This window comes from Salvelinus fontinalis, chromosome 12 (genome assembly GCF_029448725.1).
Source record: "Salvelinus fontinalis isolate EN_2023a chromosome 12, ASM2944872v1, whole genome shotgun sequence".
NCBI lineage: Eukaryota > Metazoa > Chordata > Actinopteri > Salmoniformes > Salmonidae > Salvelinus > Salvelinus fontinalis.
In genome coordinates, this window is record NC_074676.1 from 9,386,255 (window position 1) to 9,407,135 (window position 20,881).

The 20,881-nt window shown below is 42.0% G+C and overlaps 1 protein-coding gene across 1 annotated transcript; it reads right to left on the reverse strand.

The window, feature by feature from the left end:
* Positions 1-3,890: 3,890 nt before the first annotated feature.
* Positions 3,891-18,108, reverse strand: rnf141 (ring finger protein 141). The gene is made up of 6 exons (XM_055939590.1): positions 17,970-18,108; positions 11,371-11,568; positions 10,831-10,939; positions 10,440-10,618; positions 10,186-10,293; positions 3,891-6,589 (listed from the first exon to the last, which is right to left on the reverse strand). The coding sequence occupies exons 2-6, from the start codon at positions 11,505-11,507 to the stop codon at positions 6,439-6,441; spliced, it is 684 nt and encodes a 227-aa protein (XP_055795565.1). The 5' UTR covers positions 11,508-11,568; positions 17,970-18,108; the 3' UTR covers positions 3,891-6,438.
* Positions 18,109-20,881: the final 2,773 nt, after the last annotated feature.

Consider the following 20,881-nt stretch of genomic DNA (forward strand, 5'->3'; position numbering starts at 1 on the left):
GTGGTGGTGGGGCAAGCCAGCAGAAAATACGGAGCGTTACGCCGTGATTGGCTCAGTGGGGACACTACGTCATAGCCAAGTCTAAGGGTAGAGATATAGAAAATTCAAGCCCCTTGGGTGCTGCCATATAGTTACATTAGAAGTGCCCATCCAAGAAGTCTCAAGGTTATTGACCACAGATAAAATGACGTCAAATCACATATCTACAGTAGCGTTGATTGGACTAATCGTGTCAAAATCATACTTTCAAAACCTTAGCTAGCAGTCAACATCATGAATCAAGTCGACAATCTACTGGCAAATCCTTTTTAATCCTTGTCATATGAAGAGAAATAATGAAGAGAAATTATAGATAAAACGTATCGGTGCTCATCGGCCATTGGACATAAAAACATTACACAACAAGTTGGAAATCGCAAATTCAGTGATTTGGAAGGAATCAGTGGCTAACTGCAAGCATTGCAAAGCAATCACTAGCCTGCTATTCAGTGGATTGGCTGTGTGGTCTCAAGTCTGGGTTTAAGGGTCTCTTTTCCAAGTTTAAAATTATAAACATTCAACATTGGCCATGCTGTCAAATAAGCATGATTTGGCCCACGCTCAAAACAACTTAACTCGGAACTGGGAAGTCTGACAACTGGGAACTCAGGAAAAAACTAGCTCCGACTTGGAAAATACGTTTTGAATGCTCATCCATCTCGGAATTGTAAGTCGGGAACTCAGGCCTCTTTCTAGAGCTACAACCTGAAGCTACAACCACTGACGTCATCATGATTTAACCTCCCCCAGAGTTCCCAGTTGTCTTGATAGCACCATAAATCCAGAGAATGCCAGACTTTGATGACAAAATTTGCCCACGAAAGGACCGCCACGCCACCTGCCTGTTCAAGTAAGCACAACAAGGTGAGTCCAAAAATGTATTGTATGCTGCTGCATAATGATGTAATATGCCATTTCTCCTTCACCAAGATAATCCATCCACCTGACAGGTGTGGCATATCAAGAAGCTGATTAAACAGCATGCTCATTACACAGGTGCTGGGACAAATAAATATAAAAAGGAAAAGCAGCCAACAGGTGCTCAGCATACGTGGGAACTCCTTCATGACTGCTGGTTAAGAGAATATGTAATTTCATAGTTTTGATGCCTTCACTATTATTCTACAATGTAGAAAAAAGTAAAAAAAATAAAGAAAAACCCTGGAATGAGTAGGTTTCCAAACTTTTGACAGGTACTGTATTTGAACATGAAACATTGAGTTTATGCCTTTTTAGATAATGGGCATTAAAGCATGGATGTCTCATGGTAGGGTTGGGTATGCAAAATGGGTCAACTTTGAGCACCTTAATCTCCTTAATATTTTGGCATTCAGGTCCAAAAGTTCCCTTTCACCATGGGCAAACATGTATGGAAGGTGTTGTTCAAATCAAAAGGGGTGCAGTCAGAAAGTGATCAAAATCATATGGAACAACCCTTTACGCAAAGATGCACTAATAATTACAGTAAACTACAAAAATATTCAAAAGTGCAATTGGTCAACATTACAAACACTAAATAATTTGGTCAGATCTGAATTACGTATTTTCTGTGGACACATTTTAAAATATTAAAATGTTGTTTAAGTACACTGTTACAATTCATATAAGGAAATCAGTCTATTGAAATAAATGAATTGGGCCCTAATCTATTTCACATGACTGGGAATACAGATATGCATCTGTTGGTCACAGATACCTTAAAAAAAAGTAGGGGTGTGGATCAGAAAACCAGTCAGTATCTGGTGTGACCACCATTTGACTCATGCAGCGCGACACATCTCCTTCACATAAACTTGATCAGGCTGTTGCTTGTGGCTTGTGGGATGTTGTTCCACTCCTTTTCATAGGCTGCATATTGGCGGGAACTGGAAGACACTGTCGTACACGTCGATACAGAGCATCCCAAACATGCTCAATGGATGACAAAATGTTCCCTCTAATTTTTGGGGGCACTGAGCACATTTTTGCTCTTGCGAGCGGAAACTTGAACATTGTGAGAATTTTGTGCAACTTCCGGGATTCGTTTACAGTGAACACTGAGGCTGTACCCTTACAGTTTTAGACAGTAGCCAATCGGCCATTGTGGTTTTGAGCATAATGTAGGCCTACCAACAAAACCAATGGAACGAATCCCATTACATTTTCACACGTGATAAGCTTTTGATTTATAGGATGTAGCCTATATGTCGTGTTCAGTGCAGGCCTATATAGAGATGTGTAGGGTGCCGTCTTTCGGATGGGACGTTAAACGGGTGTCCTGACTCTCTGAGGTCATTAAAGATCCCATGGCACTTATCGTAAGAGTAGGGGTGTTAACCCCGGTGTCCTGGCTAAATTCCCAATCTGGCCCTCTTACCATCATGGTCACCTAATAACCCCCAGTTTACAATTGGCTCATTCATCCCCCTCCTCTCCCCTGTAACTATTCCCCAGGTCGTTGCTGCAAATGAGAACGTGTTCTCAGTCAACTTACCTGGTAAAATAACGGTAAAATAAAATAAATAAACGCTTTTACATTAGGTGTTTTACTTGGTCTGTAACACCATGGGCCAAATAGCTGACTGTAAATTGCATTCATTGTACAATGCAAGAATAATAAAAAAAAAAATGTATTATCACCATACAGAAATTTGACAATGTAGTCTACCCCTCTGCCTAGTGCCTTATTTGCATATTCAAGCCTGTCTCAAAATACAACACTGCTCCTTTAATTAAGACATAAGCTTTTTGACTGACCGGCTTTTCAAATACCGCTTGAAATGTAGCCTACACGTTTTGTGCTCTTGTATGAAGCAGTAACTCCCCATAGCTGACCTAACACGTATCTATCTATAACTGGGATAACAACTCGATAACAAGCAAAGAATAGCAACAAATGTGCACACGCGAGCTCTGCGCTCTGATCTGACAAGCGCACTCTCTCGCGAGTGATTGAAAGACCGCAAGTGGGCTACCCAGGCCAATAGAATTCTACTCCGTTGCACTTTGGCTCTGCCTACAACTAAATCAAAGACTCAAACTTGCAAAGTTAGATTTGTTTTGGTTTGTTGCATTGAAAAGTCGTTGATATGTTGATTCGATCACAGAAAAAAACGTTGTTCTATATAGTGCAAATGAACGGGGCGAACTCAATGACGTTCAATCGTTTGCGTCTCTGTGCGCCATGACATTTCTTTTGCACGGCAGTCCTGAAGTACAGGCGCGGCCGCGGAACATTGATGACGTGTCTGGTGAGTATGCTGGCCATGGAGGAACTGGGACATTTGCAGCTTCCAGGAATTGTGCATATATCCTTGCTGTGCATTATCATGCTGAAACATTGGGTGATGGCGGCAGATGAATGGCACGACAATGGGCCTTGGGATCTCATCTCGGTATCTGTGCATACAAATTGCCATCGATAAAATGCAATTGTGTTCGTTGTCCGTAGCTTATGCCGGCACTTTCGCAAACCCACAGTTTCATCAGCTGTCCTCAGACAATCCTGCAGGTGAAGTAGCCGGATGTGGAGGTCCTGGGCGTGGTTACAGGTGATCTGTGGTTGTGGATGTACTGCCATATTATCAAAAAGGACTGAGGTAGTTTATGGTAGAGAATTGAACGTCAAATTCTCTGGTGGACATTCCTGCAGTCAGCATGCAAATTGCATGCGCCCTCAAAACTTGAGACAAAACTGCACGTTTTAGAGTAGCCTTTTGTCCCCAGCACAAGGTGCACCTGTGTAAGGATCATGCTTTAATCAGCTTCTTGATATGCCTCACGTGTCAGGATCATCTTCGCAAAGGAGAAATGCTCACTAAAAGGGATGTAAACAAATGTGTGCATAAAATAAGAGAACTTTTGTGCATATGGAAATTTCTGTGGATCTTTTATTTAAGCTCATGAAACATGGGACCAACACTTTACATGTTGCGTTTACATTTTTGTTCAGTATAGTACCAGCCAGTCATGAGTAAAGTACATACAGCTCAAATCTTCAGTTCCCTAATGGGAATAAGACATTCCAAATATATTATTTGGAGTACTATTTTAACATTCACTCAGCCTCACAAGTTTAATATTGAACAGCCAGTACACTGGCCTTGCTTAAAGTACCCATGATATAGAAATTATTTTGATAAAAACATTTTGTTTTACTGAGTCATATTTAAACTAAAAGCTACATTTTTGGGAAGATAAATCACCTAATCTAACTAACATTGAGGAGAAAATAGAAAGACTCTCCTGGCTCAAGCATCCATGAGATTATTGTACTTAATTTCACATTTCATCAAATAGCAAACCATTCACATTGAGTGTGTTATAGGATTTTAAAAAGTATAGAAGTTGTGATTAGTGATTTATGGACATTTTCACAGCAGTTAGAGGTGCCTATAAAAACATCTACTACTATTCAAAGTGCAATTATACGAGTAGGTATAACCAAACGGAAACAGTGTGATTGGTTTATATATTATTGTGGAGACATGTGCGCATGTCCATTTTGATTTGTTTAACACATTTTGGTTACTACATGATTCCATGTGTTATGTCATATAGTTGATCTCTTCACCATTATTCTACAATGTAAAAACAAAGGAAAACCCTTGAATGAATAGGTGTGTCCAAACTTGAGTGGTACTGTATATACAGTGCCTTCAGAAAGTACTCAGACATTTCGTTAGGTTACAGCTTTATTCTAAAACGGATTAAATTGTCCCCACCGTGTGCCTTTCCATATCATACCCCATAACGACAAAGAAAAAACAGCTGACATTTTTGTTCATTCCTAAAAATAATGAAATGTTACATTTACATAAGTTGTCAGACCCTTTACTCAGTACTTTGTTGAAGCACCTTTGGCAGCAATTACAGCCCTGAGTCTTATTGGGTATGAAGCTACAAGCTAGGCACACCTGTATTTGGGGAGTTTCTCCCATTCTTCTCTACAGAGCCTCTCAAGCTCTTTCAGGTTGGATGGGGAGCATTGCTGCGCAGCTCTTTTCAGCTCTCGCCAGAGATATCCAATCGGGTTCAAGTCCAGGCTCTGGCTGGGCCACTCAAGGACATTGGGACTTGTCCCAAAGCCACTGTCTTGCTGTGCATTTAGGGTCATTGTCCTGTTGGAAGGTGAACCTTCTCTCCAGTCTGAGGTCCTGAGCAGGTTTTCATATGGATCTTTACATTTTGCTCCGTTCATCTTTCCCTCGATCCGTTCTAGTTTCCTAACCCCTGCCTCTGAAAAACATCCCCACAGCATGATGCTGCCACCACCATAAGGATGGTGCCAGCTTTCCTCCAGACGTGACGATTAGCATTCAGGCCGAAGAGTTCAATCTTGGTTTCATCAGACCAGAGAATCTTGTTTTTCATGGTCTGGAGTCCTTTAGGTGTCAGTTGGCAAACTCCAAGTGGGCTGTCATGTGACTTTTACTGAGTAGTGGCTTCATCTGGCCACTCTACCATAAAGGCCTGATTGGTGGAGTGCTGCAGAGATGGGAGAACCTTCCAGAAGGACAACAATCTCCACATAGGAACTCTAGGACACTTGTCAGTGACCATCGAGTTCTTGGTCACCTCCCTGACCAAGGCCATTCTCCCGCGATTGTTCAGTTTGGCCAGCTCTATGAGTTGGTGGTTCAAAACATCTTCCATTTAAGAATGATGGAGGCCACTGTGTTCTTGGGGACCTTCAATGCTGCAGACATTTTTTTGGTACCCTTCCCCAGATCTGTGCCGACACAATCCTGTCTCAGAGTTCTACAGACATATCCTTTGACCTCATGGCTTGGTTTTTGCTCTGACATGCATATTGACCGATGTGTGCCTTTCCAAATCATGTCCAATCAATCGAATCTATCACAGGTGGACTCCAATCAAGTTGTAGAAACATTAAGGATGATCAATGGAAACAAGATGCACCTGTGCTCAATTTCGAGTCTCATAGCAAAGGTTCTGAATACTTACGTAAATTTGATATTTCAGTAAAAAAAAGAAAAATATGCACCTCAAATTTCTAAACCTGTTTTCATTATGGAGTATTGTGTACAGATTGCTGAGGACTTAAAAAATATATATAATCAATTTTAGAATAAGGCGTAACATAACAAATGTGGGAAAAGTCAAGGGGGCTGAATACCTTTCGAAGGCACTGTATACACACACACAACCGTCTTATATACACACACAAGTTTAAGAGCAATCATGTAAAAGTAATATGGAAATATGGAAAAGTAAAAAAGAACATAAGAAATAATAACAACAGGCAAATTCCTATAAAGCAACCTATCTTCTCTACATACCCCCCAAAACCAGGGCACGGTGTTTTTCCTGGCAAAAAACTCCAGACCCTTCCCCGAACTATTCTTGATGTCAGTTTGGTTGTCAGTGGTTAATCAAAGTGTCTTAGTGTTGAGTAGCTTAAGGTATGTGCGGATGGCCTGCCTCGTCAGCCAGGTTGAGGATATAGCCAGCTACGTCGTCCTCTGTAGGGGCATCAGGCATCACCCACGACTCATTGGCAGCGGTCACTTGCAAGCGGCATATCGGACAATTCCTGCTCTGCCCACTCCTATGAAAACAAACCAAATCATTTAATTGGGTACATTTACATGGACACTGATTAATGTAGTTTGATTAAAAGGTCTATATGCTTTGCAAGAAGAACAATTCCCCTAATAATCCTGTTTAAAAATGGACATCAGGCCTAAATTAGTCTACCTGAAGGGACTTTAGTGAATGCAGAAAATCTAAATAAATGTGTTATCAAATCTACCATTTTATTAAAACAATACAAATGGCTGCGCCCATCAGTGAGTCCTCTGGGCAGTGGATGCGCTTTCCCCCCCACCCGCCCCGAGATGCCAGCAGTGCAAAGCCCCTGTCCCAAAGGGATTTTCTAAGGGTGGGAAGAACTAAGCCCCACCCGATGCCCAGGCGAGCATGGAAGCGAGCGTACCCATTACCACCAGACACACACCGCCCACAGCGTGAAACAAAAAAAACATACAATCACATCCCCACACTCACCCCTGATTGGAGGATCTCAAACCTTTATAAATGTGCAAGTGTGTATGTATCTATTCCAACCCATCTCTCCCAGTAAATCACCATTGTACCATTTCCTCTTGCAACACATACCTCCAATCTACCATGGTGCCTCACTAGGGAATTGAACCTCCCCGAAAATGCTCCAAAAACAAGCCACAGATGGACAGTACCAAAGGAGATGCTCTGTTGATTCGGTTTCCTTGTGGCAGCCTGCACCGGTCTGACTGTTCAATGCCCCATATACTGAGCTTTCTTTTGTAGTGAGAATTTGATATAACACCTTAAATCTAAGATCTGTATATCAGTTCATAAAACCGATGTCATGATATTGGGACTTGGAAAATGTGTTCAACTAATCTTGAATTTTATGAAGCATAGTTGTCAAACCTCTTAACCGTAAGTGAAACTGATACATTTTACAATTTATATTGGTCATTTTATGCCATTGATACTGTACTTTCTAATTGGTGGCAGACAAACAAATTCAGTCCTTTCTCTGTCAAGTAATTGCTTCTTCCATTTGTGGCAGAGCTGCGATGAGTTGGTTATTTAAACAATACGGCTCGAGGGTGTGTGCTATATGGCCAATATACCACGGCTAAGGGCTGTTCTTATGCAAGATGGAGTGCCTGTATACAGCCCTTCGCAGTGGTTTATTGGCCATATACCCTAAACCCCCAAGGTGCCATACAGCTATTATAAACTGGTTACCAATGTAATTAGGCAGTAAAAGTATATGTTTTGTCATACCCATGGTATAAGATCTGATATACCATCAGCATTCAGGGCATGAACCACCCAGTTTATAATTTTTTTTATACCATGGCATTGTTGAATACTCGTTTCTGATTGGCTTGAAGGGCATTTTAGAGCGGGCATTATTTCCCTATAACACAGTATATTTGCACAAAGAATTCAATGGCTATAATAATGGCTGTTGAGTGTCTTGAATGGCCGTTCCTATTCAAAACTTTGGAAGCTTTCAAATTTCGAGCTGAAACAATACATTTAATAAACTTATTGTATAAATATCCTAAAGCAAAAATATACATAAATACATTATCTGATTAAATTGCTTTAGAAAGGGGCACAAGACAGGGATGTCCCCTCTTTCTCCCCCCCTCCCTCCTGTTTGCACTAGCAATTGAACAGCTTGCAGAAAGAACTAGACAGGACTCAAATGTAACAGGTATCAGCATTGGTAAACATTCATTTAAACTAAACTTATTTGCCGATGATCTCCTGATATACCTGACCAATATTGAAAACTCAATGCCACCTTTGCTTAAAATATTTTCATAAGACTCAAATCTCAGGTTATAAAATTTGTGGAAAAATATTAAATAAATGTCAATAGGACAAAGAGAAACACAGCAATCCTTTAAGTGGACCACAAAATGTAAGATTTAGGATGCTTAATAAGTTAAACAAATATATAAAAGATAACTTTATTCCGTTAGTCCTTAATATGAAAGCAGATGTAATTAAATGGAATAATATTCCCATAAATCTCACAGGTATAATAAACCCCTTTAGAATGGCATAGCTGCCAAAGTTTTGTATATATTTTTGGTAATACCAATTACCCCACCAAAAACTAATGAAATTAGTTAACATGTTGCTTAATCCAGTAAAAACTAATGTATAGAATTGCTTGTACAAGAGACAAAATTCACAAATTCCACAGCACAACATCAGAGTCATGTCTCAAGTGTACAACTAATGACTCAATAATCTATGCTTTCTGGGAATGCTATAACGTTTAGAAGTTATGGGCGGAGATAGAAAGTAGTCTGTCAGAAGTATTAAAATATAAAAACGTACTTTTAATCCACCTGTCTGCGTATTTCAAGACATATGGGGATGTAGTGTGATACCCAATGGACTGGACAATTCTTTTCTCATCATTCATTTTGAAAAAACTAATACTAAAAATGTGGAAGTCAATTATTCTGCCATAATTAACACAATCTAATGATTCATTTTAAAAATATTGTAATGGTTTATAAAAAAAAGTAATTGTTTATATTGTACCTTTTTAAACCTCTGAAATCATTACATTTTTTGTTTATATTTAGCGCGACGTTAAAATACTTCACCATTCAGTGCAGATAGAGCAGCTTGCTATGGAGCGGGCAAGTTATTTACATGCATTGGACAGACAAGTGTAGGGTGCACGATGCGACTGACATTTTGCAGGTGGGGAATAGTGAGAAAGGGTGGAGGAGGGTTTGCTTCAAGCGCTGGGCATCTTTTATCCGTTACTCAGATCTATTCCCTGAACAGGTTCCAAACCCTGGTTCAGAATGTCTTTAGTTCCATGAAAGTGAGTGGTAGACAGCTCCATATAAATGATATTCAAAAAAGTGAGGAGCCATTGACGGATAGTGTGAGTGTGGAAGCTTCCATTGTACTGCAATCATCTTCTTATGATTAGGCCAGAGTGGACAGGTTCGATGCTACTTCATCCCAGAAAATAGATAGGGCATTCCCAAGCCACGTGTATAAAAGCTACCAGGTTCATTAAGAGGGAACAATGTATAGGAAGCATCATTCAAAAGGTTCGTATGAAACAGCTTACGAGGAGTTATAGGTCCTGTGTAAAAATTACAATGGATGTTGGCGATCAGGATTCAGAGAAGTGTGTTGAATATTAGACTGCACACGATCCCAACTAAAACATTTATCCTGGAAGGCATCTTATCCACAAAGTGTCAAGAGGAAGAGGTTTAAAACAAAATGTACAGTAAAAACAATTACCCTTTTGTCTTGCGCCTTAAACTCAATCTTACGCATAGGATGTAGCATCAAAGCTGACTGCCATGGTACCCAAGTTCAGACAGAAAGTTTGTTTATGAAAACTATTTCCAATATTCACACTTTTAGGTTTTACACGCTCACTTCACTCGCACATAAGGCTCATACTGCTCCTGCAAGCACATGCTTGCAGGAGCAGTATGAGCAGCTGGAACTCCGATTAAGGTGTTTACTTGACCTAATTATATGAACGATTGCAAAGAAATCTAGGCGTTTTAATCTAACATGCTCAATGACAACAGACGTTGTGACAACAGATTTATCAGTGGAACTACTGTGGAAAGCGTCTGCGTCTCTTACCACTTGTCAATGCACTTTTGACAGAAGCTGTGAGCACAGGGCAGAATGAGGTCAGATTTCCCATCCATGCAGATACAGCACTCCTCCTCATCAGTCAACTGCTTCACCCTGTATGGGGATACACACAATGGCAGCCAGTCACAGACTTGCCTCAACTTCCAGACTTCCTTCCAAGTCTTGTTCCTTAATGTGAGGATGGCAATGCAAGACTTCCCACAGACACATGAAATAAACACACACACTGAACTACTAACCTGCCCATCCACATGCTGGCCTGGCAGGAGTCCCCTGACGAGAGGGTTCCAGACGGGAGGCTGGCGCCCTCTGCTGACAGCACATCTACGGCCTGACTGGTGATGTCACGGTACAGTTGGATGAACTGATACAGGTTCATGATGCGAGACGCCTCCACCATCCCATTCTCTTTGTTGATCTGCCAGCGCACAGCGCAATAACACAACCATGTTTCAGTCTCAAAAACACACATGCCATAAACACACACAAGGTGCTTAGACACAGTAACACACACATCATTACTGTTCCAAAAACACACATTTCCCCTAAAAACAAATATAGTGAGAGTGGAGACTGATTCACAATGACATGTCTCCACCAGAGACCAACTTTAGTTTGTCCCTTTCTCACCTTGGTACAAACTATCCTCACAGCCACTTTCCACAGAGCAGTGGCGTCCGAGCCAGTCTGGACTTCAAAGATCAGGTGTTTTTGCTGTCCAGCTGCTAGCTTAGCCGTCCTGTCCAGTTGACAGTCATGGAGAAACATTGTTACTCGACAAATGATCCAATGACAACTTAACACTGTCACCTAACCATCCTCAGTTTATATCACTCACTGCCTATGAAAGCCACATTCACACCAACCAGCAAGGCCTACTGATTGGGGAAGGACTAGGTTAAATCGTAGCAGCGAGACAGTGCTCTAAACTCTTGATTAAGGTTCATAACCTGGATTAGGTCAGTTAATAACTAGTGTTATATGTGGATAATGTTCAAGAAGTGCCAGCGGAGGAGCTGGATGTTACATAGGGGAATTAGCTCCCCATCTGTAAATGAAAAGGGAAATACTACTATTCTCTTTGTAGAGCTGGATATTATCATCATCTCTTTGCCTAATGACTAAGTACAAAGCAAACAAGGACTACAGTCACAGCATGGCCGGCCTTACACGTCATTGAGCTCTGCCACCCTGGCCAGGAACTCCTCGTAGTTGAGGTAGCCGCTGTCGCGTACCAGCCCAGCATGTTTCACCAGCTTCTCAGGTAGACGGGTCATCACCGCCTGGCCTGAGATCTGCTGGCCCATCCCAACCGTGCTCAAAGAACAGCACTATGGAAAGACCGTGCCTCATTCAGCGCAGGGTGGCCTGACCGAGGGAAACAAAAGCAAAGTCACCAAGTCATTTACCTACGGTCTTTAGAGTAAGGGTTCCCAAACTTCTGGCCCACGACCCCATTTTGATATTTAAAAAAAGTTATTGACCCCACCATGTTAAAGAAAGTGATGCAATCAATCGCCAATGTTTACCTTCCCCCCCCCCCCCCTCAATTGGGGCTGTGACAGTCTATTACAAATCAGTCTGACAGTACTTTTGATAGTATTTCAATCTGAAGAAAGTATGGTTTGACGTGACAGAACTGCATCAGAAAGGTATTGTTAAATTCAGAAGAGCATCAGGTAATCATTTTGTATGGTCTTCTGTGTAGAAAAGATGACTATTGATTATGTTATTCCCCCCCAGTCTGATTTAGAGCCTGGTCTTGTCCAGTCTGTTCTAATGTGGCTTGTGGGCATTGTAGAGGGAAACAGAGTCTTATCTTTCAGTGATGAGGTTATAATCTTTTGTACCTTAGACCGTTTCAAAAGGTAGCGCCACATTTGTAGGAAGAAAACAGAAATCACTCTGTTTATTACAACCACACTTAGTTTCTCTCGCATCTCCATTTTCAAATCAAGCAACCCCACAAGGACTGTTATCCCCAGCTTTGTAGCCTACTATCTGAGTGTTTTCAGACTTCTACCAGCCAAAGGGTATTATTTAGATATCAAATAACACCCCCCCCCCAATTGGGGAGAGGCGAAGGTCGATTCACGCGTCCTCCGAAACATGACCCACCAAAACGCTTCTGAACACCCGCTCGCTTAACCTGGAAGCCAGCCGCACCAATGTGTCGGAGGAAACACGACCGAAGTCAGCCTGCAGGCGACCGACCCACCACAAGGAGCCACTAGAGCCAAGTAAAGCCCCCCTGGCCAAACCATCTCCTAACCCGGACGACTCTGGGCCAATTGCGCGCCGCCCTATGGGACTCCCGGTCACGGCTGGTAATGACACAGCCTTGGATCGAACCCCAGGCTGTAGTGACACCGCAATACAGCGCCACTCGGGAGGCCCATTTGTGAACATTTGTAATGGATTGGACCCAGATGAATTGAGGCAGGTAGTGTTTCACAAAATAGCCAAATATACCTGGCTAGCTAGGACTTAGCCCTTCATCGTCACTCTCAGTTCCATTACACATAAGAGTAATTGGACCGACGCTCGGTCTGAACATTAACAGCGCTTGCGCTACGGTTTGGGAAGCATAAGGACCATCTTTCATATCAGTGAGAAATAATAAAACTAAAGGTTGAATTGATACGCACCTATCTAGGGTTACAGCGCTTGTTTACGGAAAATAGACGGATTAGCTGTGTTGGCCTAGGCCTACTACGCACCTTGACCGATCATCCTCAGCATACAACACCTTCTGATCGTGGCAAGCTTAAACCCTCTCTCACACCGTGCACTTCTAATCCCCAGCAACATGGACACCCCCACAATTGACCGTTTTTCAGTTTCACCCCGCTTGCCACCGGGTCTGCGTCGCAACAAACGGCGGGCATAAAAGACACAGGGACTGTTCAATTTCAGTTGTTCCACCTCAACACACCACCACCCCAGTAATCACTCCTTTCAAAAAACAAGTCACAGGTCTTGTCGCAAGGCTCCTGACAAAACACCGCTCCCTCTGGGCAGAAAACCACCACAAGACCATGTCGAGCTACCTTCACCGATTTAACAGTACCCAACTTCTTTTCTACCCAGCCTGATACTATCTATGGGTCCACCAAAAGGCAAGGATCCACATTCTCCAAAAATGTCACTCCCACTGGGCCAGATTCCTCCTTTGCATGAACAGGGAAGCAACCGCAGATAATTCATCCTCACTCTCGTCAGGTTAAATTTCTACGCTGACAGAGTGCGGTTTGTACTTGGCGCCATTCTTCCTCAACACACATAGTCCCTCTGCACTCGGCTCTACTCCATCACTGTCCATAACCACGTCTAGCCATTCACCGCGCTCTTACCAAGCCTTTCATCCGTAATATTCAGGGCCAGCTCTACGGTATAGAAAAGCCCCCCCCAAGATAAAATTTGGATCCCAGGGCGGGGTCAAAGTTACTTTATTTGCAGACAGCTACAGCTAGCTTCACTAAGTTTTGGTAGTGGCGCACTGAATAATTATAGCTAGTTGGGTAAGCTTTGATCAGCATGGATATCTGAAAATGACTGTGCACCGCCAAGAGCATTTTAATTGCGGACCACCATGTAGAGACAGATGCCGAGCAACTTGCTAGCCCGGCCACTGAGGTTGACGAGCCGATCAGCAAAATGTAATACCCACCCATCTCCCACCACTGCCTGCTGACCAACAAGATCGAGAAGAGCCAGGGCCAGGCGCCAGCAGCAAGAGGGCAACATTACAACAAGCACCTGCACCGCCGTTACCCCAGCCACTAGCACCTGACGACCTCGGTGATGAGGAGCCAGCACAGGTTTGTCTTAACACTTAACCGAGTCGCATTTTCAGTGGGAGAAAGCAGTCATTTGTAGCACCTGTTTCAAGGTCTGCATTTGGTTGTGGTACACGCTATGCCGTCGGAGGCGATAGGACTTTAATGCGTGTAGCTGCCTGAGCAATTTATTCAGGAAAGCCACAGTGGCTGCACAGTACACTGGGGGGGAAAAAACGTATTGATCAGAGGGGAACTGGCCACCTCGCCACGGTGTCAGTCACTATGAAATCAAGTGACGTCAGAGATACTCAGTGAAATCGAATCTACTCACGCAATTGGCACAGATGTGACACTTGAGGTCACAGGCTTATTGAAAGCACTGGCAGAGCCAAGCTTTACATTTATAAAACTCAAAATCCAGGGGCTTCTCGACCCACCTAACAAGTTCCTGCAGTCTGAAGATACTGATCTGCACCCGGGTGTCAAACTTGTCTGCAGTACCTATGGGTGCTTTGAAAAACTTTGATGCGATGCTGAATTCGAAAAGCTTTGCGAGGCATGAGAACACCAGCGCCAAGCAAATTAGAGTTTATTGTGGCGCGCACGTTCTTGCAAAGTAAAATTGCAAACACAGCCAGCAAACAACAAATGGACCACACTCTGTGTTATTCAAAGATACAGCGGGCCTTTGTCAGCAAGGCCGACTGTGCTGTTGGCACTGAAACGTGGATTAACATTTGGGGCATCTACAGCAATGTGCAAAAATTCCATCTCCACCCTAAAGAACATATTAAGTAAACACAGACACAGCATATTACATCAACGAAAAGCCCAGCTTGTCCAGCTGGCATTGGAGGGACCTGACAAGTAAAGGAAGGGGAATGGAATAAGAAACTTTGAGGTTCAACACATCGAGGAGGCTGCAACTCTTCTAAATGGTAAGTTACAACCTTTATGGCCCTTTATTCCCTCATGTAAGCCTACTTCTTTGGCAGATTTTTTTTTGTAATGTAGTGTTACTTCAATCATTTTTACTTCAATTAATGTTATATTTATCTGTGATTCTTAATGTCATAGCTTGCTTTTGCGGGTCTAATTGCTATTGATCGATATGCAGCTTTGTGTTATTTTATGGGTATAGGGACAATGACCAATGTAGCCTACTGGTTGTGCTGAGGTGAGCCCTGGCGCAGTTCTCAGATTGTCCTGGCTGTCCACTTCAGTGGGTTTGAAATTGGTAGAGCACCCTTTCAAATCAAATGTTATTTGTCACATACACATGGTTAGTAGATGTTAATGCGAGTGTAGTGAAATGCTTGTGCTTCTAGTTCCGACCGTGCAGTAATATCTAACAAGTAATCTAACAATTTCACAACAACTACCTTTTACACATGTGTAAAGGAATGAATAAGAATAGGTACATATAAATATAAGAATGAGTGATGGCTGAACGGCATAGGCAAGATGCAGTAGATGGTATAGAGTACAGTATATACATATGAGATGAGTAATGTAGGGCATGTAAACATTATATAAAGTGGCATTGTTTAAAGTGGCTAGTGATACATTACATCCATTTTTTTATTATTAAGTGGCTAGAGAGTTGAGTCAGTATGTTGGCAGCAGCCACTCAATGTTAGTGATGGCTGTTCAACAGTCTGATGGCCTTGAGATAGAAGCTGTTTTTCAGTCTCTCGGTCCCAGCTTTGATGCACTTGTACTGACCTCGCCTTCTGGATGAGAGCGGGGTGAACAGGCAGTGGCTCGGGTGATTGTTGTCCTTGATCTTTTTGGCCTTCCTGTGACATCGGGTGCTGTAGGTGTCCTGGAGGGCAGGTATGTTGCCCCCGGTGATGCATTGTGCAGACCTCACTACCCTCTGGAGAGCCTTACGGTTGTGGGCGGAGCATTTGCCGTACCAGGCGGTGATACAGCCCGACAGGATGCTTGTGCATCTGTAAAAGTTTGAGTGTTTTTGGTGACACGCAAAATTTCTTCAGGCTCCTGAGGTTGAAGATGTGCTGTTGAACCTAATTCACCACACCGTCTGTGTGGCTGGACCATTTCAGTTTGTCCATGATGTGAACGCCGAGGGCCTTAAAACCTTCCACCTTCTCCACTACTGTCCTGTCGATGTGGATGGGGGGGGGGGGGGGGTGCTCCCTCTGCGGTTTCCTAAAGTCCACGATCATCTCCTTTGTTTCGTTGACGTTGAGTGTGAGGTAATTGCGCGGTAGCCTTCTGCCCATGGTACTGAATCGATGTTACGGCGTGTGCTGTTTTAAGCGCTCTTGGGCCACCAAGAGGATCATGTGGATTTATTTAGGTTCTAAAGCAATACAAGTTGTGCCCCCCCCCCCCCCCCATGGATTTAAAAAGCCCCCTCCGGCATGTCATCATGGAGCCGAACCTGACTGTATTGCTAGAGGAGCATGCACTGATGGCATTTCTCCAAAATTCAACCTCTTCCTTAGCCCAATTTACAAGTCTGGCTATCTCGAGCCTCTCTATGCTTGCTCCCTTTGTCAATACTAGTGCTCCTTCTCAGTGCTCCTCTCTCGTGGAATGTATTTTCTAACCGACTATTTACATTGATACAATCGAAAGTTTAGATGTCACTTAATTCAGTCATCCTGTACTTGCTGCCGTAAGGAAAGTTAGAATTCCTTAAGCAAAGGAAGATGTTGTAAACGCATCCCACTTAAGGTCTTATTCGGGATAATCTATTTACATGCACCTTTGATATCCCGCTCATTAGTATCCCAGTATTCATGAATAAACAGAATATTCCTAATTGAAGTTCATATGGGTTAAATCGAATAGTAATTTTAATATGGACACAGGGGAAGTTATTTATTATTTCAGCATCTCTTGAGAAAATGTGAATGTCTGTATGTGTCATCTTTTACACTTATGGAACCAGACAGTATTTCAACCACATAAAATATGCACCCAAGACACACTGAAGTCTTGTTGTGTGGCGTTCTCTTTTCATTTCCTTAAAACCTTTAAAACTGATGACTAACATTTTGCACAGGACCAATCTTTCTGTATTGCGTTTTCTCCCCGTCCCTAAAACAAAAACTAGATTACTAATGCATTCATTCTAGATGTAAGACATTATTATGGTGGGCACTACTTTATTTAGTCTTCTGGGGCAACAAGTTATGACAAAACAAGTTATGACAAAAAGAGTATCCCGAATAATAACGGGGATATTGGTGTGCATGTAAACGTGGTCATTGAAAAATACTGTCGGCTGCAATTGTGTTAAAAAAAAAGTGTACAGTAACGTGTGCCTTTTGCATTTGTGAAATGAAAGTCGAGGGATTTATGTTTCTAGAATCGTACCGCCAATTGAGAATCAATTCCCGTTTAGATTGCGTATTTGGCTGTTTACTTGCTTCCAGAGCCAATTGCCCTATAAAACATACATAAGATCGTTGGACTGTCGACTGTTTGCGGTACAGTCGATATCCGCGGTTATAAACACAGGGGTCGTTACAGTACTTTAGGCTCCTTTAGTTAATTATGTGGCTAGTCAAGACTGTTAACTATCACGGAATTGATGTTTATCCAGCAAACGTTAGCTTACGATAATGTCGAAGTTCCCAGAAGAATCACATCAATTTGAACGCTAACCAACGTTACACGCTGTTACGAATACGATACTAGTGATATCAGAAATGTTATGTAATCAACTTAGCGAGCTAGCCAGCTAAGTTAGCTTGCCTTGACACGAAAATCTATAACTGTTAGTGAGTCACACGAAAGGCTTGCCTATATTTGTTGCAATTTCTCTTTGGCATTTTACTCTTCGTGGCACATAGCTACATAAATATATGACTAACTAGCTAACGAACGTCACAATGTATTTCTCAGGTTCGGATGCTAACGTTAGCTAACAGAGGAAAACACGCACTTTTTTCAAAGCCCAAGCCCACATAAGATCATCGGTCTACATTTGGTGATATAGGTTCAGCTTACCTGGTATGGCTACGTGTCAACATCGATATTTTACAATCCACATTCAATCAGCAACGTTTCATTTGTTTGGGAGTTTATGTTGTGGTTTTTATAGCGCTAGTAGAGATGTCGCAGAATGATGACGAAAGAAAATAGTGACCCGCAAACTTCGCAATGTCCTAACCTAACCATTTTAAATGTAAATTTAAACTGGGTAGGGTTGTCCCAAAGATTCCGGATAGCAAGAACCATTTTAACGCAGATCACCGGTGGCTGTCAAACTAAGCTTAATGCTAACTCAATGAATTGATCAATTCAAATATGTTTCATTAAATGTATTAATGTTCTTAAATAAGGAAAGACAGAACTGGAAATTATGATCAAGGGGTGATAAAAACATGGAAAAGGAAACATTTTAAGCAATGTTATATTTTGGAACTAAAAGCTCATTCAGGTAGACTATGCTTGCATTATGTTGGCTAGACCACGTTTGGCTCCTTGAGTTTGTGACAGGTTGGGGGCGCGTCAAGAGCCGCGCGCAAAATTAAGATTATTGATGTCGCTTTGTTTACACAGCTACACTAAAACTCAATTCATTTTTTTTTCTCCACATCCAATCTTTCCACACTCAATTTTACATATGACCCACATCAGATTTGTACATTTACACTGGGAAGATCTCAATTGCACACTCCTCGCATCATCGTCTCCTTTGGTATCATGTCGTTCACACATTTTGTTTGTGCATGTCGCCACTTACTCTGCGGTAGTGTGCTCAATCACGTTGCAGTTTGTGATACAAAACTAAAATAGGAAGGGGGAAAGGAAAACAATTATAATTAGCACTACCAACCAACCCTACACCTATATACAACAATTTCATTTAAAAAAAACACCCCATTCAACTACTTTTACACTACACCCGGCTGACGGGCTGGGAGGATGTTCGTTCAACACACCTTGTAACTCTTCTGCAGCAAAACATTGTACACCCAAATACTTCTCAGCAGCTGCCAGCATAACATTTATTTTCAGTGATTTAAGTTACATTTCTGTGGTACAGTTGATAACCATGGCAATGAATGCTTAAGACAACCATACTGAAGCACAATTCATATCATTCTGTATTGGCCTACTACTCACCATCGACCCATCATCCTCTACTCATATCAATTTCAATTTAAGGGATTTATTGGCATGGGAAACATATGTTTACATTGCCAAAGCAAGTGAAATAGATTTATCTATAAACATTTAGTGAAATAAACAAACAAATGTACAGTAATCATTACACTTACAAAAGTTCCAAAATAATAAAGACATTTCAAATGTCATATGTCTATATACAGTGTTGTACTATATACTCTTTTGGCAACAGGTCACAGATCTTGCTGCTGTGATTGCACACCGGTATTTCACCCAATAGATATGGGAGTTTATCAAAATTGGATTTGTTTTCAAATTCTTTGTGGGTCTGTGTAATCTGAGGGAAATGTGTGTCTCTAATATGGTCATACATTTGGCAGGAGGTTAGGAAGTGCAGCTCAGTTTCCACCTCATTTTGTGGGCAGTCTGCACATTGCCTGTCTTCTCTTGAGAGCTAGGTCTATAGCAAGGCTTTGCTCACTGATTCTGTACATAGTCAAAGATTTCCTTAATTTTGGTCAGTCACAGTGGTCAGGTATGCTGCCACTGTGTACTCTCTGTTTAGGGCCAAATAGCATTCTAGTTTGCTCAGTTTTTTTGTAAATTCTTTCCAATGTGTCAAGAAATTATCTCTTTGTTTTCTCATAATTTGGTTGGGTCTAATTGTGTTGCTGTCATTGGGGGTCTGTTTTTGAACAGAGCCCCAGGACCAGCTTGCTTAGGGGGCTCTTTTCCAGGTTTATTTATCTGTAGGTGATGGCTTTGTTATGTAACGTTTGGGAATTGCTTCCTTTTAGGTGATTGTAGAATTTAACAACTCTTTTCTGGATTTTGATAATTAGCGGGTATCTCTCAGATCGTTCACAGCTTTGTGGAAGTTACCTGTGGCGCTGATGTTTAGGCCGAGGTATGTATCGTTTTTGTGTGTGCTCTAGGGCAACGGTGTCTAGATGGAATTTGTATTTGTGGTCCTCTACTCTCTTCACTGCCTCAGCATGCAACACCTTCTGTTCTATGCTGGCAACCTTCTTCTTCTTCGGTGGGGTTTATCGGCACTTGGCCTCCAACATTATGGTGCATTACCGCCACCTACTGTACTGGAGTGTTGGCCAGAGACAGGGAGAAACTAAATCCTACCTGCCAGCCCCGTTGCTCTTAAAAAGAAGAAAGATATAAAGAAGGACTTTGTCAAACAAAACAAATATTAATTGTATAGCTGGGACCCTTGGGATTGCAAACAGAGGAAGATATTCAAAGGTAAGTGATTTATTTTATCACTAATAGGGATTTTTGTGAAGCCGGTGCTGGTTGAAAAAGTATTTTGATGTGGGGCGCTGTCCTCAGAAAATCGCATAGTATGCTTTCGCCGTGAAGCCTTTTTGAAATCTGACAACGCGGTTGGATTAACAAGTTAAGCTTTTAAATGAATTTGGTGCGCTCCAACTTCACCGGATGTTGTCGATTTTGATTTTAAGAGGTTTAAAAAATATATATATATATTTGAGACATTCTAATGACTAATGACGTTCTACTCAATATACTCGTTAAACTGATTTCCTGTATCCCCTTCTCCCTCATAATAGAGCTCAGCCTTTCTCTTTCCCTCTGATACTGCCCATACTGTAGCAATACATGCTCCACCGTCTGTTTCCTGGCAATAATCACACTTTCATGTTGGATGCTCTCCTATCACATTTAAGGTCTTATTCAACTGGCTGTGTCCCACCCTTAATCTTGTAAATATAGTCTCCTCTCTTCTGTCCCTTCCTGCCCTCCCTGACTTTCCT

Coding starts and splice junctions, on each gene's coding strand:
- rnf141 (XM_055939590.1), bottom strand. CDS start 11,507: ATGGGCCAGCAGATCTCAGGCCAGGCGGTGATGACCCGTCTACCTGAG. Junction 10,619..10,830: donor TGAGGATAGTTTGTACCAAG/GTGAGAAAGGGA, acceptor GTGCGCTGGCAG/ATCAACAAAGAGAATGGGAT. Junction 6,590..10,185: donor CAAAAGTGCATTGACAAGTG/GTAAGAGACGCA, acceptor TTGTTTTCATAG/GAGTGGGCAGAGCAGGAATT.